The sequence below is a fragment of the Eleginops maclovinus genome, chromosome 20, assembly GCF_036324505.1.
Source record: "Eleginops maclovinus isolate JMC-PN-2008 ecotype Puerto Natales chromosome 20, JC_Emac_rtc_rv5, whole genome shotgun sequence".
NCBI classification, from domain to species: Eukaryota; Metazoa; Chordata; class Actinopteri; order Perciformes; family Eleginopidae; genus Eleginops; species Eleginops maclovinus.
In genome coordinates this window covers 3,689,380-3,717,208 of record NC_086368.1, presented here as the reverse complement: position 1 = coordinate 3,717,208, position 27,829 = coordinate 3,689,380, and the positions used below count along the sequence as shown (strand labels likewise).

The 27,829-nt window shown below is 40.2% G+C and overlaps 1 protein-coding gene across 2 annotated transcripts in view; it reads right to left on the bottom strand.

Annotated features, from left to right (window-relative positions):
• The window catches only part of LOC134882591 (copine-9-like), a 144,808-nt gene that overhangs the window by 20,085 nt on the left and 96,894 nt on the right, over window positions 1-27,829 (bottom strand). For both annotated transcript variants that reach the window (XM_063910393.1, XM_063910394.1), the window contains 9 exons: window positions 17,542-17,605; window positions 16,494-16,597; window positions 15,887-15,991; window positions 13,304-13,345; window positions 8,395-8,470; window positions 8,049-8,102; window positions 7,871-7,932; window positions 5,282-5,328; window positions 3,247-3,428 (listed from right to left, as the gene is read on the bottom strand). In XM_063910393.1, the coding sequence (XP_063766463.1) occupies window positions 3,247-3,428; window positions 5,282-5,328; window positions 7,871-7,932; window positions 8,049-8,102; window positions 8,395-8,470; window positions 13,304-13,345; window positions 15,887-15,991; window positions 16,494-16,597; window positions 17,542-17,605 (736 nt within the window). The remainder of the gene's footprint in view (window positions 1-3,246; window positions 3,429-5,281; window positions 5,329-7,870; window positions 7,933-8,048; window positions 8,103-8,394; window positions 8,471-13,303; window positions 13,346-15,886; window positions 15,992-16,493; window positions 16,598-17,541; window positions 17,606-27,829) is intronic.

The window sequence follows — 27,829 nt, the reverse complement described above, 5'->3', positions numbered from 1 at the left end:
TATCATCTTACTTTACAGGACCCATTTGCAGAATTGTGGATAGAAGAGGGCCGAAATGCTGCAGACAATGCCCCGATAGGAAAAACGAAAAAGCCACCACAAATTCGTCAACAGAGCCGACTGTTTACTTTGTCTAGTTTTCCAGACCTGTCCCTGAGTGTTGACAGCACGTTGTGCTATTTAGTGAATTATTTTGAGTGTTTGATTTAAGTTAATTGGAGGGTCTTTTCATGGAGAGCATTGATGCTGTTCTATGGTGCTTTCTGCCTGTTAGTGCGTACGCATGTTTTTGTGACGTTGAATAGAAATCCATGTATGGGTTATTAAAAGTTTTGCCATGTTGTGATGGGGACTAATCCACGGACCCGAAAAAAGGGCCTGTCTACTTTTTGCGTTTTTTTCTCCCTAGTTATGCAAGTTAAAAGTCCAATGTTCTTGTCTATGAATAAATTAAAAAAAACATCCCCCCCTCTGTTTTTTTGTCAAATCGCACCCTGACTATGTTTAGGAAGTAAACAAAGGAGTTTCAGGCAGAGTGTTTGGGAGAGAAACTCCCCCTGGAGGGAACACATGGATTTTAAGCCTTTGCAGACCATTTACCTGCACACAAACACTCTCGTTTTATAACCTGGATCTGGAGCTGTCACACGATCATCCCCAAACAGTGTCTGTGAGAACACCTTCTGACTCAGATTACATTTTAACATGCATGCTGCAGTTTTATTTGCAGTTTTATGATTTGGATATAATTATGTTTCAGTGTGAAATAGAGACAGCTCATGTGTTTGTTAACCACAGTGAATGTCTCTGGTGGATTCTCTTTGCATTGCAGTGTCATATTGAGACTGCAGAGAAACACTTCTGTGCTGAAGACTCACCAGAACACAGCGATCATCCATTCACATCTGTCTGTTTGTTTTGCATTGACCTGAAACCGTTTCTTCTCTTTTTCACACACGTTGAGGCTTTCTTGTATCTATCTCAAAAATAACTTTTTAATTATATCCCCTGAGACTGACGTTTTTGTTTAATAATATGGATTTTTTGAAAGTTGCAAAATGCGATTCACAAGATCTTTTAATTAAGAACTAGCATGGAGGAGCTACGCCGTTGAAGCTCAAAGTTAATCAGTGTCAAATAACCCTCATGAAAGACAAATATTGGATCTAATTGTGAGGATGAGATTATTCAGGGTGCACTTACTATTCATTTGATGCAAAAGTGAGCTATTTTAAATTACACATGCTTTTATTAGGAGTTAATACAAGTTATGTTGGTAATGAATCATTCTGACCTTCAGCAGGATGTTTATAATTACAGAGACTGTGTGCACCATGCCAGCTTCACTTCCTCACTGTATTGATATAAACAGTACACTCCTGCACAGGTTATTTTCTCCCCTCACTGAGGTTCTGTCTTACATGGGCCATTTTAGGACAACATAGTAGAACTTTATATGTGATTAATTTATATTGCTCGATGTGCTTCAAGCAGTTTCCAAACAATAGCTTCCTAATTGGAGTTGCCTTAGCATGACGCAGCTCCAGGATTTGTCACGCTGAGCTGAACTGTAATTGGGAAAGCTGATGGAGCGGCCGCTCACATGGAAAGGACTTAAGTTGTATAAAGTTAGGAATCTAGATAACCCAGCTGCGGTTGCTGTCTACCACTTTCCTCCAGGAGGATCATGGGATTTGACTAAACCTAATTGAAACAGCAGTTTCAGTTCAAAGGAAAAATCCTGAGGCATGTCATTGAGATGTTACAGTCCATACAAAGAGAGTTAGCCCTCATAACATCATATCATAAACATTCCTATACCCTTATCCTGCAGCACCAGCACTGAATGAGTCTCTTTTTTACTTTTCAAGACATTCTTCATTTATGTTGCTGCTTTGGTAATAACATCACTGAGGAGGTTGTGTTATTATGAACACATATTTAAACAAGCTGTGTTTGCCCACTACTTTCACACCAATGTCTCTCACCACCGAGCTTCACTGCAAACGGCCGATGTTGTTGTGAAAATTCTGTCTTGGATCTGAGGGATGTACAATGAAGGAAGATGGACCTTGGTTTCTTTTCTTTAGTTGGTTTTACAAAACCTCAAACCCTAATCAGAGACAATGGGTAGCTCAATCAGGATTGGCGTGCTCATAAAAGGGGCCTATAAAATAATTATAACAGCACAAGGCATAATGGAGCTGCAAGTAAGAGAGCTACCCATGCACCCTCTGGTTTAGTTCCAACCTGACATTCACATTGTACTGCTCTTAAACTTTAAGCTTGAAGCAGCAGATGTAAACTTCAAAGAATTGACGGACTGTCCCATGATAGCAATGCGTGGAACTAAATGTAGTTTTCAGCTGATTTAAAGTTATCAATCAAAGTGTATTTATAAAGCTCAATATCACACACTTTACATTTGTCTCAGTGGTGTTAAAGTTTGGGCAGAATATAAATACGAATATGACACCATCTGTCCTTGGACCCTCACATCGGGCAAGGAAAATTTCCAAGAAGCCCCAGTCAAAGGAAGACTTTTTTGATTGAATATTATCAGTGGTACATATCAATAGACTAATCCACTATTTCTTAGCTGCAATATACAGAGCTTAATATATTGTTGGCAAGCACAGTATTAAAAAGCAAACAAAACAAAACAGGGCTCGCTGATACACCGAGGCAGCCATCTGTGGGGCCATGTTGGTGTTCTGGAAATGAAAGATTTGAAAGCAAAGAATCTGCATTTAATCTATCCTAGTGTCAGAAGCAACCAGGGAGCGGTGTGTTCCTTGCTCAAAGGCAGGAGATGAATGCCACCTCTCCAGGTACACACTCAGCACTTGGTCTGTTCTTGGGGACCCTTCAGTTTCCAGATCACACAGACCAAGCTACAGCTGGCCTGGATGGTGTTACTGTCTCGAACAGGTGTTAACAGAGTTTGATTAACATGATTTTGCCAAAGTCAGCCTTGAAGGAAGTCCAGAAGTGAGTCAGGCTTTACATCAGTGCAGCAAGAGCTTACATCGAACAGATGGACACATTTTACATCCTGGCACGGATAAAGTAAATGCTGAGAGCCAAGAATAAAATAATCAAGGTTAAGCTGGCAACATTGTCTCTCTGCTTTAACAAGCTGACTGTTAGTCAAAGCACTTGGCACTTAGTAAGCAAAAAATGGTCTTGTACTGAATTTGAATAACAACACCAGTACATTTTCTCTGAGTGCTTTTAGATGCTTACCATTGGGAAAGCGTGGGAGATCTTGCCATCCGGAGGCAGTTTAGCTCCAAAGCCGTACGCCGGGAAGAGTTTGTCACTGTCGTAGTCCTGGATGATCTCCCCCACAGCCTTCAGAGCCATGGCGTACGCATTCATCTGGTACGGACTCATGTAATGCAGGGAGGTGGGCTGGGACGGGTTACCTGGAGAGACCAGCAGCACACCCAACACACAGGGATGAACACAATGACCAAGTACTCAATCTTCCATCTATCTGACCCTAAATTCGTCAAAGTAATGTTCACTGAAGTTTATGCATGTGAATGGAATAAGTCTACAGCATGTAGTGAAGTATTTTGTGTTATATTGCATCATATGTAGAGAGGCACACAGCAGCAACAACTAATCAGATGCATGGTCTGAATCCTTTCATTCTAAACATGTTAACTATGTATGTAACTATGTTCTTGCTGCTTTTGTTTATTGTTAATTTACTTTATGTTAGCGTAATTTATGTTGATTGAAGTAGTTGTTTAATGCTTTTATTTTAAAGGCAGTTTTGGGCACCTAGATATTGAAAACAGGTGGTGGTGGGATTAGCCACCAGTATGGCATATGTTTTTTTTAACCAGGGTTAGCACAAGAAGGCCTAAAGGAAAGGCACAGGAAAAGAATGTCAAACCTTTGCTCTTTGTATGCTGTTATTATAATTAAAAGCACACAGATGACGTTCTTGCCTGGACTTGGATCTTTCCCTGCGTATGATTGGCTATCTGGTGCATCAGCTGCAGTTTTACTTTTGAGTAAATCTTTTCAGTTTTATTTCTTAATAAACTTCTTCTTCGTGTAATTTCAGCACAGATCTTTACCATGGCATGGCAGTGACAAGGACCAGAAAGTTGAGGAACTGGCAAAAGCTACCTGTGTGGCAATGACTGGAGACCACTGGATCAGTAGGCAGTAAGTAACGGCACACCTGACCTACGGCAAATGATCTACCATGTTTCTTGAGGTGTGGTGAGAATGTAGGAAAGGCATCTGTTTCACCATGTGCCAGTTTTATTCATTGTTTTACAAGAGTGGGAGATAGCTGACAGGGTCACAGATGGTGCTTGCGGTCTGAAATCAGCAGAGGTAATATGCTCTGTGTAGAGCACACCATGAGGAGATCACGGTTGCTAAATCTGTCAGCTCTTTCAAAGGTCCCCTATTATGCAAAATGCACTTTTTAATGTCTTTAATACATATATATATGTATATATATATGTATATATATACATATATATATACATATATATATATACATATGTATAAATATGTCTCCCCTGTGTGACTCAGAAAGTGTCAGCAAAAACAGTTATCTCTATCTTTCCCTCCTGATCTAAGTATGTGAAAGCTGCTATTTTTTTGGAGCAAAACACTTCACAGACATGTTTTGTATAGATATTGCCCTACAATATATTGTTTGAATACAGCATAATAGGAGACCTTTAAGTCACCTTTAAGTTTGCTTTAATGTGATTTTGTTGTTGTATTAATTTCATTTGTATTTCTCATCTATTTATTCTTGTTGAATTATTTTCTATCTGTTTTACTTTGTGTTTTTATTTGTAGGTGCTGTTGTTTAGTGGTCCCTTGCTCTCTTTGTATCTTGGTGTTCTGTTTTATGTGAAAGCACTTTGCCGATGCTTTAGCAAAGCGTCTGAAAATTGTAGGACTTCTTGCCAGATATCATTATGCTGAGATGTTATAATAAAGTAATAACACCTCTGATTTCCCTCAACTGTTGGTCAAGCATTTCATTATTGCAACACCACACAAGTCAATACTAGTATTTTACATTTTTTCATTGATTGACACAAAGACATTAATCCTGACCCTTTCACACTCAGACCGAGAGAGCATTACCAAAGACCCTCACACTGACGCACATCCAAACACGTACACAATCCAATCCAATCCGTCAAACGTGCAGTGACACTCATGTAGATGAAACCTTTTAACTAAACAGAGGTGAGGACATTGACTGCGTGCACAGAGATGAAACGCGTCCTACCGTTGGATGCTGTGAAGTCGATAGCCACGGTGAAATTGAGTTGTGTCCTGGAGGGAGATGGAGCGCATCCGTGTCAGTCAAAGCAGAGATGATAGCACTGTGGCGGTACCGCAAGACATTTACAGATGTCCAACCTTCCCTCAGACACTCATCAACAGCTCCATGCGAGGCAGGGGTCTGCACTATGACTCATAAAAGCTCTGTAAAAATCCCACTGCTGGTTTTCAAAGTCTTTACATCTAACTATTATAATGCGGAAGACTTTCTTTTTGTCTTTTATTCATCTCATATTTTGGACGTAATGACAATTCAATATAATTTTTAATTGTCATGGCTTATGCCATATTCATTTTGACTATTGTTCTGCACTTGTGCATACAGTTTGGTTTAATTGATCATTTCAAACAAAATGGTGAAGCTCTAAAGTATCATGAGAAACACAGAGCAGAGAAGTGTTATGTCTGGTCAAATCTGTTAGTTATGTTTATTTATTATGTCTGTCATTTCATGTTTAATCTACTATTGATGTCATACCAAGTGAGGTGTTCATGTATTCACGTCATGTCATGTCTAGTCAAGCCCCTGTGTTTCATGTTGTGTCTCGTTTTCCATTTCCTGTTTTATTTTGTACTTACCTTGTTTCTCATTGCAGGCCCTGTTACTTTCTGTCTGTGTGTTTTCCCGCCATTGTCAGCGTCTGCCCCGCCCCTGATTGTTGTCACCTGTTGCCCTCGTGTTTCTGCCTCCCCTCCCCAGCTGTGGCTTGTGTCGTGATTAGTGTCTTTGTATTTAGTCCTGCTTTCCCTTGTGTTCTCTGTCAGTTCGTTGTCGTCTTTCATGTATCAAGTCAAGCGTTTTTCATGTCTTGGATTTATCGTCTTCATGTATCAAGTCAAGCGTTTTTCATGCCCTGGATTTATCGTCTTCATGAGTTCAAGTCAAGTGTTTTTTTCATGTCCTGGATTTTTCCTAACTTCGTATTTTTATAAAACAGCTTTTGGAATAAAGCTCGCCTTTCGTTTGTACCCATACCTGACTCCCTTTGTTGCTGCACTTGGGTCCTATTTCCCCAAACCCTGACGAGAATCACTGCCTGTGTTTGGGTCTAAGCTACAGTGCAAACTATGTTTGTGGAGAATAAGAAGCAGAGGTTAAATAATCCATGACTTTACTTTTATAATATTAAAACAGTGCAGCGACTCTAGGGTGAGTGAAGTCTACTTTCTACAAATAGAAGTTAAACAGTTTCCAGCTGTCTCTCAAACTCACATGCAAAAATGGTATCAGCCAATACCCCTGATATCGTCGCTTTGGTTGTGAGACCTGTGTTTTTAGGTCATATCAAATAACCATAAAGAAGGAACAGTGACATTGGGCTTTTTTTAATGGAAAACCACAAGAGATCAAAGCAATTGAAGCAGCAGCTAATGTATAACTGCTTTTTATGTACATTTCTTTATGCTCCTGATGGCAGGTTGACTTTATTGTAGCCAGGCGAAATAAGAACAGGATAAAAGATGGGTGGGCAGCAGAGGAGACATGGAGGTAAATAAAGCATAAACCTGAACACTGTCACTAGGCAACACTCACCTATATCTGCTATGGTATCAGGTAGATACTTTTTAATTAGGAACACATGTTGAGTATGATTTGTTGAATAACCAAGCTGACTGTTTGTGTTGTTGGGAGTCTTGTAGTACTCGTGTAGTACCGGTTCTGCCCCTTTTTAAAGGTCTTGCTCTTTTCTCGGAATCGACTGCATTTGTACTCGGCCTTGTCTAGATCTCGGACCTATAGGACTCGAGATTTTATGTCAAGACCACGTCTGTGGCTGGGAATGTGATTGGATGTATAACGCCCTGTTACTAATTAGCCAATAACGTGACTTCCCTGACTGGTCTTGACTTGGTTTCGACCTCTTAAAGTCTTGGTCATGTCTTGGTCTCAGTTAAGGTGGTCTTGATTACATCACTAGCTGTTGTTGTTGTTGTTGTTATTGTATTGCATGTCATGTTTTGCACAACTGTAATGTATAACTCTAAAACTAAACTTAAATCATGTCTTAAAATTATTGGTTTAGAGGAGATATGACATTTTTAAACTATCACTGCTGAACCTAATATTTTACAACTTCTACATTGAATCAAACAAATAATTGTTGCCACTCGTACATTTCGCACATTTGCAAAAATCGGTTCCTTTGTCAAGTTCCTTTTCTCTGGCGAAAATCTATCTTCGGGGGCCGACAAGCTTGACGTATAGTCATTGGTAAGAGTCTGCATGAAAATGTTTTTGTGGATCAAGTTTAATGGCTCAATCTCGTTATTATTAAATGATTGAGTGAACTCAAATATCGACATGTAGTTTGCATTGTATTACATATTGAAACAATAATTTGAACAACCACATTTTAAGATTGTCAACAAAGCTGAAGTAAACACAGATTTACAATGTGGGAACATTTGTGAAGACAACATCCAAGTCACTGTTCCATTGTCTGGTGGAAGACAGCCAAAACACAAGCCTAAACTCCAGTGGAGTCCTTTAATGGATAAAACACTGATGAAACATTTATCAGGGAACTCTTACCCTCCTCTGATGAAGTCAACAAATGTGCATTCTGACTCCACTTTGAAAGACAGCAGTGTCACCTGAAGACGGAGAGACAGTGAAAACAGGAAGTGAGACCAGAGTAAACATCTGAAGGAGTCTGAGCCAAAACAAGGCTGCTGTGACTCATGGCCCTGAAACAGTCGACAGCTCTTACCGTTCCTGAATTGACGTATTTCTTCTTCTTGCCTTTCTTTTTAGGATTCAAAACCTTGATCACAAGATAGAGAAGAAGAGATGAGTGTCTATCTGACGCAAATGATTAGTTATTCAGTGCAAGTCTCAGCTGAGTGGATGTGGATGACATTGTCCTCAGATGTGGGCGGATATTTATAACACAATAAAGATTACTCAAATAAATAATAAATAACACTGACAAGATTTCTGATGATGCTGAGAGTTCCCTAAACAGTTTGGATATCATTTAAAATAAGTTTTGGAGAATGTCTCGGGTTCATTTTGATAACTTTTTCAACTTTTGTTTTGCTATTCCTGCATTTTACCTCATACACATTGAACTGGCTCTGCCCTCGGGACAGCTCTCTGTAGCTGGTGGTGAACTCTCCGATAAAGTCATGACTGCAACAAAGACAGGATTAGACAGGAACAGAAGTAGAGGCAGTTGAAGTAATTCTAGAAAACCAGCAACATAATTCTTAAGAACAGAATAACAGAAACAAAATGAATTCCATCATAGTTACAGTAAATGATTCCATCACTTCTTGGAAAAAGAGAAAGCTATAAACACATGGTTGAAATATGGATCTCCTTCAGGTTAAGTGAAGCCATCAGTTCCTCATGTCCACATACAGCTTACATGAAGTGTCATTGGAATTAGTTTTGAATCAGGTTACCAGCCCAGGTAACTCTTCTCTTAATTTTGTATTGGAAAGCTATTTGTCTCTTAGCTGCTAAATGCTCCACCATGCTCTAATGCTAGGTACGGTCCAGTGGCTTATTGGTGCATTTATGTCGGAACAATGTGCACAGAGGAGTCAAATAAATAAACTATTAATGTTCAGTCAATAAAATGTAAGAGGCAGGGACACACAAAATTAACAGTGACCCAAAGCTGAGAGCTACTGCCATACAGAAACTGTTTGTTAAACATGGATGAATCCAAAGCTTCTGGAGCCAGCACCGACCCTCTCACCATCAGCAGCGTCCCTCACAGCCTGACACCAGGGAGGATTTCTGGAAAGCAGCTAGAATACACGAAGCATCTCTATGTGGCCTTCATCAATACTGTGGCAACAAAACCCAAGTCTTACTTCTTGCTCCATCTTCCTCTTAAAAGCCAACCACCGTCTCAGGCCCTCGGCAGCCTACCAGCCATCACCCTCATCTGCTTTCCCAGGCCAGGGAGCTTGTTTTTTTTGTAAAGAAGTCATCCCCAGCGCATTGGATGTCTTGACCGTTCAACCACATTTCTTGCAATTTGCCTATTTTCTTTTGTTAACCTAACTTCAGCTGAAGAATTACTCTAAAGTTTTTTGACCCTCCTCAAGAAGCTCTGCGCTGGATCCTGACTATATAAAGTCTCTCTTAATCCATCTTTTCAACAATTTTCTCACTCCACTCCCCTCCTCGCCACAGGCTTGCTACTCGCATGTTTTTCATAAGCTGGTGACAAAACCTCTTTCCTGATTACCAAAACAGCAGCGCTGATTCATTGTTTAATTTCCAGTTTTTCCGCAGGTGTAATCAGTTTCCACCGGGGAAGACCATTTTGGAGATTGGTTCTCTCTTTTCCAGGACTCCCTTTACCAGGTCCATGTTCAATGGACTGTTCAATGACATGTCCAATCACGAGCAATGATTGGATCCGTTACAGAAAACGACACCATGTCCCTTTTCAATGCTGCATGTGCAAAGTTTCAAAGTTGGCCAGAGAAAATGACATCAGGAAGGTCTGGTGCAATTTGATGGGGATCGGGACATAATAAAAGGTCATTAGGTCATGACATCCAAACTTGTTATGCTGGTTTTCGATGTTCTTTTGGGGCTTATTATTGCATCTTATGTAACTTATCATGCTAGATTATGTATGCCAGGTGGGTGAGGGGGAAGCAACATCTATTAGTGTGATATTTGTATAATGGAGGGGCTCTTGGTATTGTTGTTGTGTTGTACTTAAGATCTGTTTGAGACGGCAAAAAAACTCAGACCTGCCCCTCATCAGATCTGCATCTCGTCTCATCATCTACAATCACAGCTCCAGTCACTTCAATCAGGGGTATAATGCAACAGGTTATTGTTGTTAAGCCCTCTAGGGGCATTTTTCTCCAGCAGCATGGGAGGAATTTAGACGTTTGCCCCTAGAATCAAATGTTCCTCTTGTACCATTCCCATTGTTTTCAGCAGCAGCTTGCAGTTATCTCTACAGCTCGGACACCTCCCTTACACTTGGAAGAAGCCATAATTAAGCACTTGATGCCTGAAGGAACTGTAGGGGTGATTTGGTTCGGGGAGAGTGAGTGTGGCGAGCAGACAGGGTCTCGGTCAGAAGACCCAAAGGGCAAGGATGCAATGAGGCAAGGAGAAGGCAGGGTTTAATGCAAGAACCAGTATTTATTTTCCCTTTTGGTCTTGATTATTTTGTGTGCTGCATGAGAAAACAAAGAAACAATACAACTACAATTAAATAACGAAGTGGTCAATCAAACAGAGAAACCAACAATCATGTGCAAATACACAATTCAGAACTAAACAGCAAAGGCAACGAACAAGCAACAATCATGTGTGAATACGCAATCCACAACTAAACAGCAAAGTAACAAACAAGCAACAAACAATTCCCACATGGCTCCTAGCACATGTCTGAGAACAAAGGGATCAGCAAAACTACCACAAAGGCATACAAATGAAACAATAAACAATGAATTGACCACTCACGTTAACTTGAAGACGCACACTTCAGGATATGTGGAGGAAACTCAGGACACAGGGTTAAATTGGTGTGCTGGCAGGGAGTGCAAAGGATGAACTAAAGGGTGAGCAGGCTATTTATAGTCTCCGCCCCTTAGCTGGCAGGTGGAGTGGGATTCAGTTTGGCAGATTCACCATATTAGAAAGATAACTGAAAAAAAAGGACGAAAATCCAGGGAGTCTTTTCATAGCCGCCCCGGAATTGGGATCAATTCCTCCTGAAAGAAAGACTCACTCTTCTTCCAACTCTGGAAGCACCATCAGACGACACACTGGTCTGGTGTAGGTTTGACGGCCGACCTGGACGTCAACGGACCGAACACGTCCGTCTCTACCGGCCATGACAGCTGTTACTCGACCTGTTGGCCAAGAGGCCCGCGGCAGTTGGGGGTCAAGGATCAGAACAGTCTTCCCTACTTCCAGATTCTGGACTTCCCTCAGCCACTTGCCTCTGGGTTGTAGGTTAGGCAAGTAGTCACGAATGAACCGTGTCCAGAAATGGTCCGCCAACATCTGGCTATGACGCCACTTCCTTCGCCCAAGGAGCTTGCTGTTGGCAAAGATGGCTTGTGGCAGGGAGGCGTCCCGCCGCCCCATCAGCAGCAAGTTGGGAGTGACCGGATCAGGATCACTGGCAGAAGATGAAAGATAGCCTAAAGGCTTTGAATTCATAATGCCTTCTACCTCAACCAGGACAGTGTGAAGGACAGCTTCGGAAGTGGTCTGATTCCCGAGGATCACTCGTAGGGCGTTCTTGACTGATCTGATTTCGCGCTCCCAGACTCCTCCAAAGTGTGGAGAACATGGCGGATTGAAGTTGAAGGAAATCTGCTGATTGGCCAAGTGTTCCTGAAGCTTGGGTTCCATGGCCTGGAAACATTGATTCAACTCCCTGTCCCCAGCACGGAAGTTTGTTCCCCTGTCCGCCCAGATCTCAAAGGGCTTGCCACGACGGGAGATGAAACGACGGAGTGCTAGGAGAAAGGCATCGACATCCATGCTTCCAAGCAAATCCAGATGTAAGCAACGAGTGGTTAAGCATTTAAAGATAATTCCCCATCGCTTCTCTGTTCTACGGCCATGGTGAATGATAAAGGGTCCAAAACAGTCTACACCAGTGGACCAGAATGGTGGTTTGAAGAGACGCAGCCTTGCCGTGGGCAGATCAGCCATCGTGTGATATTTGTATAATGGAGGGGCTCTTGGTATTGTTGTTGTGTTGTACTTAAGATCTGTTTGAGACGGCAAAAAAACTCAGACCTGCCCCTCATCAGATCTGCATCTCGTCTCATCATCTACAATCACAGCTCCAGTCACTTCAATCAGGGGTATAATGCAACAGGTTATTGTTGTTAAGCCCTCTAGGGGCATTTTTCTCCAGCAGCATGGGAGGAATTTAGACGTTTGCCCCTAGAATCAAATGTTCCTCTTGTACCATTCCCATTGTTTTCAGCAGCAGCTTGCAGTTATCTCTACAGCTCGGACACCTCCCTTACACTTGGAAGAAGCCATAATTAAGCACTTGATGCCCTTTGTTTAACCCAACTCTACAAAGCATTTTTTCTGTGCTTAATTTAGCCCTGTCTTTATCTGTCTATAATGCATCTGACACCACCATCCACATTCACACTCAGTTCAAAAACAAACTTGGAATCTCTTTACATGTCAAGGATTTCCTACCTAGATACATCATCTTCAAGTGTGACTCAAGGCATCCTCTCAAAAAACATACTCTCCCAAACTCATTTCTGGTTCTGGAAGCATTTACATAAAGTCCTAAGCAATCTAGACATATATATTCAGAGTACATTTCAAGCTATTCCTTCTGCATAGGTATAGCTGACAGATTATTAGGCATCCGAGGTCAAACCATTCAGGTCCTGATCGTCCCAGGCATATCGCTCCTATATTCCCATGAATCTCAATGAACCCCATCAAGCCCACAATCATCTCAGCTCATTTTAAATCCAATTCTTAGGGGAGTTGGAATCAGCTGGGGCAGAAACCTGTCTAATATGATACCTCCATCCTGCCTAGACGTCAGTACATCCTCCCAAACCAGCATCATCCTTTTTCCACGTTTATACAGTGGTTTATTTAGTCTAAAGTCACTGATAATGTTTTAACGTCACAATACTGTTAAAGATCTGTATCATGACTCACTGAAAGACAAAATGTCAGTCAATCCCTGAAAAGCAAATACCAGGGTATCACTGCCTGACGACTGCGTCAGACTGGAGCACTGCAAGACATGTATCTCTACTTTTTCAGTCTTGCAGAATACGTGATAGGAATTAAGAAATCTAGGACCGGGGATTTATAAAGATCCCACAAGAATTTCAAGTGAATCCTAACTGAAATGTAAAGGAAGCAGTAACACAGAGCCAGACAGCCCAAACGTCAGGTTTGGGGGGGGGGGGTTACTTGATGGATTCAATGTAGAGCTGATAATTAAATAAGGCAAAGGAAAGTGTGAGATCTTACCTCCCGTCTCGGTCCCAGTCGTATACGTCCACCTTGACTGTCCTGAGGGGAGGCGAGAGAAAGGAGTGGGGGTGAGACAGGCAGAAGTGAGAACCATTGAGAGTGTGAGAAAAAAGAGAAGTCTGAGAGACAGCGGAGGGAGGTCAGGAAGTAAATCTTTCTTCAGAGATGGGTGAAATTGTCAGATCGTGTACTTGAGTAAAAGTAGAAGTACTCAGATCTTGTACTTGAGTAAAAGTAGAAGTACTCAGGTCTTGTACTTGAGTAAAGTAGAAGTACCAGAGTGTAGGAATACTCTAACCCTAACCCTAACCCATCAAAATGTACTTAAAGTAGCGACAGTAAAAGTAGAAGTACCAGAGTGTAGGAATACTCTGTCACAGTAAAAGTCCTGCATTCAAAATGTTCCTCCAGTGAAAGTAGAAAGTACTCTCATCTAAATGTACTTAAAGTAGCGACAGTAAAAGTAGGCATTGTTTGATTGGTCCATTTCAGAATAATATCTCTGATATGTTTTATAATACTTGGTGCAGCTAGTATTTCACATCATTCATCCAAATCTGTAAAGTAACTAGCCTAAAGGTATTAAATAAATGTAGTGCAAGTAAACTATTTACTTCTGAATTGTATTGGAGTACAAGTACAAAGTAGCATAAAATGGAAATACGCAAGTACGAATACCTCAAAATTGTACTTAAGTACATTTACTTAGTTACTTTACACCACTGTCTTTCTTATTGTTCATATCACAGGATGATGAACCCTCTTCCTACAGATCACTATTATTTTCCCTAATTATGATCAGTACAGTACAATCTAATCTAAATCTAAATGAATTACATTCCAGACTAAAGCTATGAAAATGAAATGACTATGAAAGTAATTTAAAATTGTAAATATTTTGGAGCTCATTATTTGTTTGTTTGTGTTTGTGTGTGTGTGTGTGTGTGTGTGTGTGTGTGTGTGTGTGTGTGTGTGTGTGTGTGTGTGTGTGTGTGTGTGTGTGTGTGTGTGTGTGTGTGTGTGTGTGTGAGAGAAAACATTACAACAGTGAGAGAAGGTTGCCGCCGCATCGTCTCCATGTTGGTCTCAATAACACCAGCACTGGCCTGAGACTGAAGCACGGCCGACTGCTGGCATTATTCTGACCAGCACAGACTCAAACTCATCCTCACATTCAGCAGCCTCTCTATTCAAAGCTTTTAAAGGTACAGAAAGCAACATCTGGACATGTTATAACATTACTAATAAATAATTAAGGTCCCAAATAATGGCAGGGGTCAATTTTTCTCATTGTGTAATACGCAAGTCACTGAATCCAACACGTCTCTGCAAATAAAAGCTTCTAATGAAATTAATTGAATCTGTCTAATGAAATGCTAATGGTCATTTAATTCAAAATGAAAAACAGTAAGCATTATGCCATAACCACATTTTAAAAGGGCAAACAGGGGCTAATGCAAAATGCAGAATGCTTCATGAAATGTGATCAAAAATAATGATCAAATAGAGTGAATTAGAAGTAAAAGCTTGACTCTAATAGAAGCCTGTTTCAAGGGAAGGCTAGATTCCTCCGGACCTGAGGCAAATAAAGGTTTTACTATGTCTAAAGAATTTAATGTTTTAATATGAACCATACTAAATTGTTTGCCTCAACTACTATATATGCAGATATCTGATGATAGCTCAGCTGGTAGAGAAACTGCTTCATAGTTTGGAGGTTGAGAGTTCAAATCTCACCTGTGTCCTTACATAGTGGAGGATCTTATTTCACTAAATGTGGATAAATGGATGAATGCATCAGCTAAATAAATGTAATGTCAATGTATATTTTTACTGTGAGTTTAATTCCACACTTGCTTATCCAGGTTAGTTCTTCAGTGTCACATTCTCAGCCCCAATCAAAACTAAATACTGTTGAGGAAAATACCTTCCTAGGCCCATACCTTTGACCAAGTCTATCACTTTCTACCTCTCTCAGTGAGCACAGGCCTCTCTCTCTCTCTCTCTCTCTCTTTCTCTGTCTCTCTCTCTCTCTCTTTCTCTCTCTCTCTCTCTCTCTCTCTCTCTCTCTCTGTGTCTCTCTCTCTCTCTCTCTGTCTCTCTCTCTCTCTCTCTTTCTCTCTCTCTTTCTCTGTCTCTCTCTCTCTCTCTCTCTCTCTCTTTCTCTCTCTCTCTCTCTGAGAAAGCGGTTTTGCCTCCCTATTCCTGTCTTTGTCGTCAGCTGATGAGATGTTATATAGATTTATTTGTTATGCAGAATGTTGTTTATTCTATCAGAACTAGCTAAAAACATGGGACCGGGGAGAGATCTTCAGAATCGGTTTGGCAGGAGCTGTGTCACTTTGTGTCTTCTCCAGCCGTAACTTCATAATAAACCTTTAGTGTTTGCCATCAAGTTCCAGCTCTCCCGTGTCTCATTGTGTCGACTCCATGCTCCAGAAGTTTCCATTAGAAATACAATATGAACAACATGTTATGCCGAGAGGGAGTGTTGAATATGCTTTGAGGATAAACCAGAAACCACAGGGAGTAGTGGATCATTATAACATCTAACCTCTGACCTCTCTGCTCCGGCCTCACCTGTCATAGTCTCCGTTACAGAGCGCTCGGACAGGGATGGTGAACGGCTGCCAGACAGGGTTCAGATTGTTCTTGATCACCTCAGTCTTATGGCAGATTGTGAACCTGGAGACAAACAGAGACAGCCCAACATAAACACTTTTTGTAAATAAAAATACAGGTTGAACGGCACCAGAACGAACATAGGGGTGTATACTGTATGTGCATTTCTTATAATCTTTCTTTCTCAGTGAGTATTGAAACGTAGATCATTCAGAAACACATTTCTCTTAGAATACATGAATCAAATCTTGGTATGAGTCAGCAGAAACAGAACAGGCTCACAGAGGGTGTTGATCCCTGACTGAAGATCTGAAATATTGAAGGATACACTAAATACAGATTAGAGTATTCTGTCTCAGTGTCAATAAAATCTATAAGCCCTTCTTCCATCTGATGGGCAACAGGCTCTTAAATGCCTCCTGGGTCTAGATCCAATACAGAAAGAGGTTTCAGTCAGTGACAGGAAGAGTCGTGACAGAGGAGCGGCACACTCACATCTGCTGAAGGACAAACAGAGGGGATGCACTACAAGGGATTTAATGTCTTTTAACAAAAACACACTTACGTTCCGTCCTCGTTGCTCCGGTAGAACACGAGGAAAGGGTCAGACTTGCCGAAGAAATCCTTTTTATCCAGTTTGTTGGCACACAGCTGCATGGTGGCGATGTCCTATAGATCAACAACAGTGTATGCTTTTATTCAGACATTCAGCTACACTATAGATTAGTCGCACTTTAGCTGGAACGCACAAAAGACTTGAACTATATTTTTCCTCTACTTCACTTTTTCGATTGTTTATTGTAACTTTCCATATTAGAATCTTACATGAAAAACTTAGCATATAAAAACAGTGCATTGTTAAAGATAGGAGCAGCGGCTCAAACCTTTTGGCTTGTGATTCCCCTTAAAAAAGCAACAGATAAAAACAACATATGTTTCAAAATGAGCCCTAGATTTGGATAAGAAAGTGGATGGTTTTTGAGACTTGTGAAGAAGAAACACCTGCTGTAAAGTCTCACGGTTATTGTGTGTTATCAGAGCTGTCGACTCTCAAACATTAAAAGTACAACGTACATGGTCGGTCACACTTTTCCTTCACACATTTCTATTTGTCGTACAATGAGAAAAAAGAATAACTGATAACGATAAGGTGAGGAACAGAAAATCACTGTGAACGCCAACACCTAATTCTGTTTAAGCAAACTGCTTCTTCAGTAGTCGATTCACTGCCAGCAAGGATTCAAATGCATATGTTTGCAAATAAAATGGTGCGTATGTGTGGTTGCATGAATGTTTTCTCTTTTATTTGGGGGCCAAATAGTTCACCCATGAACTGTAACACTTGGTAAATTATTCATGAGAAATGTACAAACGCATTTCCCTTCACTTAATGCAGATGATACCATTACCCTGTCTGTGTGGTAATTTACATTCATGTGGAAATGGGAACGGAGAACGTAAAATCAGACTGCAGTGCTTAACTTTTGACCACTTTATCAGTGTGTGTGTGTGTGTGTGTGTGTGTGTGTGTGTGTGTGTGTGTGTGTGTGTGTGTGTGTGTGTGTGTGTGTGTGTGTGTGTGTGTGTGTGTGTCTGTATGATCTGATACTTACCCTGCAGTTACTGAGCTCCTCGGCTGTAAAGATGATGCTTCCACATTTCTTCCCAGGTATCCCACTGAGACAGAGAGAGAGATAGAAAGGCATCATTAACAGTTTTCAGGTCAAGTCAAACTGTAGAAAAAGTTAGAAAACCTTTAACATCCACTCCATAATTCCCTGTGGATGCGTACACTCCAACTCACAACATGACTCAGGGATTCCTTTCGTCTAGTCGAAGTCGTTCTGTTATGTGGTGTTATGTTATGTCTGTTGTTTTATGAATTGTGGACATAAGTATCGTCTAAGCAGGAGCAGGAGGCAGGGTCAAACTGGTGTAACAACAACAGGGAGTGTGTTGCCTTTGGCTGTTATTACCAGCTTTGTGAGGGATAAAGTTGGATGAAACCGCCATGAGGAAGACACCAAGGACACATTTTTTTTACCTCTGCCACATTTCGTAACCGAACAGGTGACACTTTTATCCAAAGTGACTAACAATAAGTGCAATAAACCATAAAGATACAAGCTCACAACAGCAACAGTTTTATTTTCTTCAAATAAAAATAATCATTGCATTGGTGCAGTTCGTTGTGCAGGGTTGATTGGCCTTGGTGCTGGGGAAACATGTGGGTTTTCAGTCTGTGACGGATGATGTGTAGACTTCCTGCTGCCCTGATACCAATGGGGACGTACCAATTTTTGAGGCAAGGATAGCAAAGTGGGGTGTTTTTTGTTGAAGGGTACCTGGATCCAACTCACAGCAAGAGAGTAGCAAGCTGATTGGCTGATGCAGAGCGACGTGCATGTGTTAAGCCCATTGGAATTGTGCCAGACCTTGAAGCTAGTTTTGTGACGTGACGTGATGTCATTGGACCCAAAACTACACGAACACTTGTATAGCCCTTGCATCATTAGGATCTGAAAGTTGTAAAATGTGGAATTATTTTTCCCGCTCTAATCATTAGAGTGAGCCGAGAGGGAAAACTCAAGTGGGCACTCTCTATGGGCCAACATCCAGGTAAGATCTAAGGTACTACGAATGAACGGGGTCCCACCTCCAACGCTGTATCCAGTTCCCTTTATAAATCCATGGCATGTGTCGGAGTGTGTGGTTTAACCATGTCCTCGGTGTGGGTAGAACCGGATCCCTTCAAAGCCCGGTAGGCCAACATGAGCCAGGGACTGACTGGAACTGAAGATCAGACCTGGACTCTGACACAGCCAACAACAATTGGTGCCATCGCCATGGGAAATCAAAAGCAGGCATGGGGGATGTCACAATGCCTTAATCTTAACTCGTAATGTTTATCGTAGATATCTTAAGCTGTAAAGTAAGAACCAAACGTTTGCATCAGTGCTGTCGCCTTTTGTCACAGGTCAGTGTGCAACTTGAACGATCATGTTTAATTAAATGACCCAAAAATAAAAAATATGAATCCAATCGTGCCAGTTCTGTGATCCTCCAGAACATACAGATAGCCAGTCCTTCCCTGGTATCAGCAATGAATGAGATACACACTTTCAGTCTAAACACCTACACCAAAGGCCGGACTATCCAGCTTGACCGATGACCTGCACCCGAGGAGTCGCCTGATCTCAGTGAGCTGGTCATGGGGGATATCAGTGCGGTTAGTCAACCAAACTTTCCCCACCAGACAGGAAAGGTTTTATTTGCCCAAAGGGATTCCAGTTACATATTCTCCTATAATGTAACATATTATAATAGGCACAGGTTTCGGGATCTATAACAACACGAAGCGTAAAAGCGACCTGATGCTGTGATTCAAATCTGGCTGGGATAAACGATGTCTACGTGTGACACATATGAAGGCAGACACAAACCTATAACACAATCCATTATGCTGAAGGGGTGATACTTTTGTACCAACACATTAGTTATTCTCCTTGGAGCCTGTTTGCTGAAACCTTGACCCATGGCTTCACATCAGTCTATTATTCATTCCAACAAGCGAAGCTCCTCACCTGAACAATAATTAATTCGTGCACCTCTAACTTCCTCTCACTTTGGTTTTCTTTTTAATCAATCTCTGCTGAACCTCCATTAAAGAAGAACGCTAACAGTGATGAATGAGTGTGTGCAGGCTGCCATCCCTCCCATAATGACTTGTGCATGGTCTTGTGGGGAGATGGCAATATGTGTGAACACACACACACAAATTCCTATTCGCATTCCTTCTGCAACCCGACAACACTAGTTGACAGGAGCACGATGGAAGAAATCGACAAAACAGTGATGAGAAAAATAACCTAAGGATGCGGGTAACAAAGGAAAATCTAAATGAAGTCTTTCAGCAGAATTTTCCCACACAATTCCTTATCATCCTTCCTCATCTCCCACTGGCAACGCTCAAACATACACAAATACAAATAAACAATAATAGTACTTTTAGTACTTCTACAGTAAGATTGTATTTATACATTTTCCATGTGTACTTCTTTTGATATTTTCTTTTAACATTTGATAATTTTTGTTATTTAAGTCTTCCAGATTATTCCAGTATGGTCTCATTCAGAGTTTTTTCAAAATATTTGGTGGTATTTTGTGTTTTGTTGGATGTTTTTGACATTGTGTTGGTCCAATTGTGGCTCTGCATGGATACAAAGATCAGGAGATGGTCACTTGCTACACTACTTTTAAGAGAGAAATGTTGTACTTTGAATTATGCATTTATAAAACAGCTACAAACGTGTGAGCAGATTCATATTTCTGAAGATTTCTTCATTAAAACATTAGATTAGACTAGATTAGATATTCTTTATTAATCCCATATTGATCTTTTTCTTGTCACAACACCAGGCATCGCACCCAAGTTATAACTATAGAAAATTAACTAATATTGTAATGTCATATTTAATAATAATAACATTAAATAAATGTAATAAATAAATGAATATCAATAATAGAAAAAATATATAAATAAGGTATCTAAAAATACACAATATAAAACAGACTGAATAATTTAGAATACTCCAGACCAATCTGCTAAAAATATGTCAAAATATAGCATACTATGTACAAATGTGCAAATATTACAGTTGTCAAGAGAAATGGTGTACTGCCAAAATGTAGACTTTTCAGAAAACTCGAATGCTTGTAGTTTTACCACACTAAAGAATGTGAGTGCCTCTGGTGCCTCAGAGAGAACCAGAGAGTAGTGAACTCTATTTCATCACACCTCTCTACCACAGTCACTCCACTGCTATAGTAAATCTACCGGGAACACCAGCAGTTGTGGAAGATGATGTGGAGTTATGTAAAGCTGAGTCTCTCGAGTTACATGCATATTATATAACCTCTTTGTGGCCACGTACATCAAGTACTTGTGGAGAGTACACATGAGTAAGCAGGGCTCTCACCAGAGAACGTGGGCAGAAAGCCTTCGGTCTCCTGACCACGCGTACAGGGCTGGGGATCCCTGTCACTACTAGGAATACATGTGGTGCACTGTGGAGCAGTGGATCTGATGGCTCCTTTGGTGCCTGTAATAGATCATGGTGCACAGTGTCTTTGATGGGGGGGGGGGGCTGTGACTATTATCAAAGTATGTATTTATGCACGTGTGGGTAGATGTGGAAAGTAACAAATACCTAAATGATCTAATTACAGGGAACTACACTGATTTTCACTTCAAGTTTACTTACATTTCAGGAGTTCTGCTGTGGACACTCTTTATTATGTCTGTGTGTGGCACTAGAGAAGCTTTGTTAAGTCTGAGAAAATAAAGTCTATCCCTGCTTGGGCATGGACAGACTATAATGTCTTAAGGAAAAAGGAGAGCCGGCATTACAAACTGTGGAGCAGAAAGATCTGCGTACCAGGCACACAGGGACCAGACGCTCATGATGAAGCTGCATTATGGGAAAAGTAGGCTCCAGAAGTTTTGGAATCAAACTCACCACCTTCTGATTGAAAAGCGACATCACTCCCTTGTATCCACAGTCATGAATAGTTTTAAGAATATAGTTCACTACATATATCTGTGTCCTGACCTTACTAATCACCATACTTTACTAATGAAACTTTTTTTTAGCTTTAGTTGCTCCGGCCATCCTTTCCATTGAGATCTGCTGCTATCTGGGAACACAGCAACACAGCAAAATACATGTGGTCGAGTACCAGGTTCCTATGGACAGAACACTGAAAAAACTCAAAAGTTAATTATAATAATTAAATAAATTATGTCAACAGATTTCACATAAATGTATTAGGTTGGTTGAAAGCAATAATATTAAGTTTGCATAAAATATATTAGGTTCAAATTAATCTGATTGCTTTCAACCAACCTAATACAGTCATGTGGTATTTGTTGACGTAGTACATTTAATTAAAGTAAAAGTTTCAGTTTTTTCAGGTTCCCAAAGCATGAAAGTACTGTGGAAAACCTTTTTAAAAATACTTTAGAGTGAAGAGCAGGTCACAAAACATATTCAATACTGATTTTTCTAAACAGATCCATGGCTTTATCACTAAAAACATGGCTTTTATCTGAGCAAACTGATCTCCATGCTTCCTAAGACTTTTACACCTGCAGATATTATGCCATTGTCAAACCAGATTAATGTTCAAAGACACAGCAATTACTAAAGCAAAGTGTAGCAGGGAACAATGGTCGGAGCTACTTCAATACACTTCTTCATGTCAGATCAAGTGAAAAAGTGTTCTCGATAAAAAGTATCTCAACTAATTGCTGATAAACTTTCACTTAATTAATTGAAGTACAACTTCAAGTTTTACTTTAGTTTTGAGGGAAACTGTCATAGTGTCTAGAAAGATAACTTCCTTTAAAATGAATCCCTTAAAAGTTTTATGACTCCTTTTCTGCACTAAAGTAATCATATTAATGATGTAGTGTGCGTCAATAAGTTTAAATATTCTTGATTTCACTTTAAATTATATGTTAATCAAAGGCATCATGAGAAATTTACATTCATGATTTTTATTGCTTTCATTTCTCCCAGATAGTCATAGTAAGATTGTAAAATCCAGGTCACGACAGCAGCATCACCACATTAATGTTGATGACCAAAATAAATTAGAGGTCAAAGTGACACGGAAAGCAGAACGGCAGCAGTAGTTGAATATCTGATGTTCTGGTTGGAGCCCGTCTGGTTGTTAACATTTATTAATGACAATTTAAAAATAATCCATCTATTAATATAAATAAATACATAAATAGGTGTTAATACATACTGTATGAAAACCATTTATGTGTCATTATATTTAATATCATTTTTAATTACAATAAGTATGACCTCATTTCCATCAAGTCACCTGATGACTATGCTACCTGTTAGCTAAAAACAACCCACTAAGCTTAGCAATAAAACGAAATCAAAACATGTACAAATATTTAAAATAGTATGGATGCTTACTGATTAATGTAAAGTTGAAGTATATTAAATAATATACTACATCCAGTAGATGTTCAGTCCATGATTGCAAATGCAACTACTGCTAATAACTTGTTCGCTTAGCTGGCGAATCCTTTTTGATTAAGAAAAAGTAAGGTCCTGTTGTTGCGGTGTACTGGTTGTTGAGTCTTGTTGTCGTGCTAACAGAAGTTCTTTAAGCAAGAGCTTGCATTTGCACTATTAAAAGAAGCAATTCCAGCTGTCAAAAAGCAGTCATAGTTTCACGTTGACACCCAACACTGACCACCTCTTAGAGAGAACCAAACTAAACATGGATGCTTCGTTTATTCTACAGCCATTACAATATTCACATCATCCATGAATTACCACAACCTAAATGTCTTATTTTTAGATATTCCGCTTCGCGCCTGCAGGTCCTACGAATCTCTCTAGCGTAAGTGTTCTTTAACCTCAGTGTTTGCTCAGCGGCAGTAGATTAAACCTCAGACTGAAAGGTGTAAGAGCTTCCTTTTTTATTTGAACTTCATAGTTTTTTCATTTGCTTTATTCTTCTTCAATCCCATTGTCAAACTATATCAGTTAAATGACTGGATTTACAGGAAACAGATGAACATAGAACTAGCAAATCACAAGAAGACTAAAACCATTCTGCCCGGCAACACAGATTTACTGCTGCTCAACTCCCTGTCATGGAGAAGTGAACCTAAAGAAGAGATGAAAGAGTAAACTGGTGTGTGAGTGTGTGTGCACATTAATATGTGTGCAGCTGTGAGGGTACAACAATCATAAGTGTGCGTCCAGGTCCATTCTGACAATGTGTGAGGTTGTCCCTCTGCCAAAGTATCCCTCCCCATGGTGCTTTCTGCATGGCAGCGCTGATGTTCATTTGGATCACAGGGCAGGGTGTATGCGTAGAGAGGGGGGGAAGGGTAAATGGTAATGTTGGCCTCTGCCAAACACACACACCCTCTGTCTCTTTCTCTCTCCTGTCACCCACTGATGGGGAAGACAGGGTGGCAGCTCAGTCAATTACACAGCTCTCTGATGAAAAGCTTTCATGTCCTCCTGAGAGAACGGAGGACGGAGGGATGCATGGAGGAGAGAAGGGAAGCTGTTTGGGAATAGGTGGAGGGAATATGAATTAGAGTCACGTTAAGTGAGAAGGACAGAAACAAATTAAAGTACAAAAGAGTTGAGGAATGTGCAATCACAAAGATACATTTTAATTAGGAAACAACAAGTGCATGTTCACCAGAAGTATCTTGCTATTCAAAACATATTCAATTTAAATTTGAATTGTTTGATTCTAATATTTGGTTTGCTAGGCAAGGACAGAGCAGAAACATTGAAATTAGGGTTAGGGTTAGGGTTAGTTTAGGCCAACAAAACAGTGAAATAATAGAGCAGTGTCTTGGATCATGCTCAGTTACGTCTTCCCAAGGTTGAATGCGCAGTTATTTCAGTATTAGAAAAACTACACAGCTATGTTTATAGGAATAAAGGAATATTGAACTCAATGCAATAGCAGATCGTTAATATATTTTAAACAGTTTTTAAGTAAAAGTCGAGGTCTACATACAAAAACTGTAAACAAAGCTACAAAAATATCAGCATATCACTCATTTGATTAATCTGCGCTTCATACTTCTTTGTTTGGAAGGGTTATCAAGCAAAAAAAGGGCCTTATGCATTTAGGTTATTGTAAATTAAATAGGAAGTAATGGGGATTTAACATTAGCAGTGCCAGCCATCATTACAGAACAGACAAATTATCCAACAGCAACAACTACTAAACTGTCATTGACAAAAAGCAAACTACATCTGATCTAGCGTAACTGCTGGAAGAGAAAAAAGAGGGTGATGTGTATCACCACTTTAATCATCTTATTATCTAGTACATAGCACTGGCATCTGCTTCTCTGTTTGGTTGGTATGTGGGTTACCAGTAAATGGATGATGTTCTAAAATCGACTTCCCAAAAAAGAGGCTGGATCCAAAAGGGACCTGACCCTTAGACCCTATCTGAAATAAACATGCAAAAAAAGAACAGGAAAGCCCGATTAGATTAATTAAAACCAAATCTTGGTTCAGGGTAAGGTAGTACTAACCAATAAGACTTGTGCCTTTTAAATGTTTTGTTTATTTCAATCAGTCATTCGTTTCTAAGGGACCCATCCATCCATCATTTCAGCCCTCAAGATCTTTACCAAGACAAAATGTGACTAAGATACTGTAGGCAGCTCAGAAGTCCTTTTGACCGACTGGGTTTAGCTTGAGCTTTGAAACACAAAAGGGTGCGAGGTCTGTAGCTACAACTCATTTGGTCCTGGTACAACCACAACAAGAGTTGCGTCAGGCATTGGAGAGAAAGGTTAAGACAGTCTGTTTTGTTTTCTAAATACATTATTAAAGACAAAGCATGTCAGCCAGACACTGCAACTCAACGTTTTCCATCCACGTTAAGAGAGAGACAGAATAGCAGAAGAGATTAGAAGGAAGATCTGTGCCCTTCTGTGCCCTTCTGCCCCCCCCCCCCCCCCCCCGGAGACAGTAATGAAAGATAAAACACGTCTATTGGCCTTTTCCATGAGAAGGAGGACGATTCATTATGCATATTTGTGTTTCTTGCTTTACGCTCCCTCTCCTGCAAAATGTCAAAAGACATTTTTCACAGGATGAGAAGAGAGCTTTTTAATCAGCAGTGATAGGCACTGTGGGTAATTATCTTTGCACTGGTACTTAAGTGGATTATTGAGGAGTTGTAGAGCAATAAGCAACAGGAAGTAGAAGCTTTCTAGTTTTGTGCTGGTTTGGCCTACATTTTTAACGTGCCATGAAAAGAAACCCTGGAAAAAAGTTTGGAACCAAACCAGCTCAGAGTCAGACACTTTTCAATTCTAATCACATGCATGTAGATTTAGCTGCTGTGTTAAATCAATTGTGATGATCAAATGTTTAGGCAATCATTACCCGTTGCCTAAAAGGAGGAAGCCCAATTTGTGCATCTAAAGCAGCAACACTTCCTTTTAGTCAGGAAAAGGGAATCTTGCTCCACGTTAAACCTCAGTTCCTACAAATGAACGCTGCTTCAAATAGCTAATTTGATAATGGGCGCTCTTTTTTTTAGCTAAGCTAAATAAATCTGTTAACAAAGGCAGGAAAGCTGTGTAGAGTTCAAAGTGCCCTTTTGTGAAACCAGTAATGGTGGTGAGTGAAAATGTTAAAGGTTATTGTGCATTCATACCAGACACAAAGCTATTTCACACCTGCCGTTAAATGTTAAGTCAATGCAGATCGACATTATATTTCATGTTATTGTGAGTGTGGACGCAGCCCCTACATCGTTATTTTAACGCAGACTTTTGATCGATCTTCATTCAGAAAACACACATTTTAAGTGTTTTGTCTGCCGTCTTGAAAAAAGCATTAATTAATGATTTTTTCAAATTGGATGATATTATTGGTATGTTGTTATATCGGCATCATTTTGATATGTGTACTACAACTAAATCAAGGTCAAATCTGTTAATCGTGTTCTTTTTGTTGGTATCAACATGAAATAAGCCCCGCCTCCACATCTAGTTTGAGTCAAAAAGGCAGATACTGGCAATGCTTAGTAGATGCTAGCTTCTCCACAAACTTTTATATTGCAATTGTTTGGTCTGCCTTTAATTTGTAATTCCAAAATAATCATTTGAACAGTTTGATACATATTGAGGTAAGACTTTGAGTCAATTTCAGGCAGTGGCGCAGTACAAATTGTCTATCCAAATCAAATATTTCTTTCAGCCCAATATTAAAAATTGGAGGCTTTACAGACTGTCTGTCTTTAGACCCTTGCAGTGCGCAAGTAAAAACTCCCCAAAGAAATGCCACAATTAACAGTGCAGCCTCCACATTGGAATATGCATGGTGTCACTTCAGATCCAATGTGGGTGGTAGGCTATGTACAGAGCATTGGTTAAGACAGAACTATCTAGGTTAGAACCACAGCCCAGCTATTAGGTTGCCTTTAATAAATAATAGCCTGAATGAATTAGGTTGAGCGTCTAGGAGGAGATGTGAAACACTGAGGAACTTGTTCATTAGTGAGTTGTGCAATCCCTGCCGTACTTATTACACCTCATTACACCAAAGGAAAGTGCTAACAGTAATGGCTGCAAGCATCAAGACTGAGTTGAGAAAAAGGAGCACAGAGGTGTAGTTTATGTCCTGAAGGGGGGAGCTGGTGATATTTCAGTTTCAGCTTATTGAATATTTACTCAGACTGCTCTAGGATATCCTCAATCAGGAGAGGCAGGAACATGATTTGTGATCGTAATGTAATATCGCAGTTGGGTTCTCACCGATTACTAAATAGTTTATGGACTGTATAGTGTACATGCTAACTGGTGGGTTATAAGAAGTGCTGGTCGGGAGCTGAGAAAGAGCCAGAAATATATCTCCAAAGAGACACTCTGACCTCTTTCTGCTGCTCATGTGAGGGGGTTTATGGAAAGAGTGACAGAGGAAAAAACAGAGCAGGGTTTCCCATTGGTAACCCTGTGTGAGGCTCATTGGACCTCATTCTAACAGACTCCATCAACTTTAAAGGAAATGGATTCAAAACAGAGGAGCATAGTCTGAATGTGATTATTTAAAATGATCTATTGTGATGCCTATCTGCTCTATCAACAGACTATTGCATCATGAGAAGGGGTAGCTATGGAGCATTTGTGAACCCTGTGGGTATTATCGTTGTGATAATAATAAATGTTTGCAATAGTAGGCAGCAGTGTGGCAACATCAACATGCTGTTATTATCGTCATATATATCAGATACATGTATGTTGTACTTTGTAACAATGTATTTAAGGAACATTTTAAACATGCCTATTGAAATGCTCAGTTTCAGTGTGTTTTGACC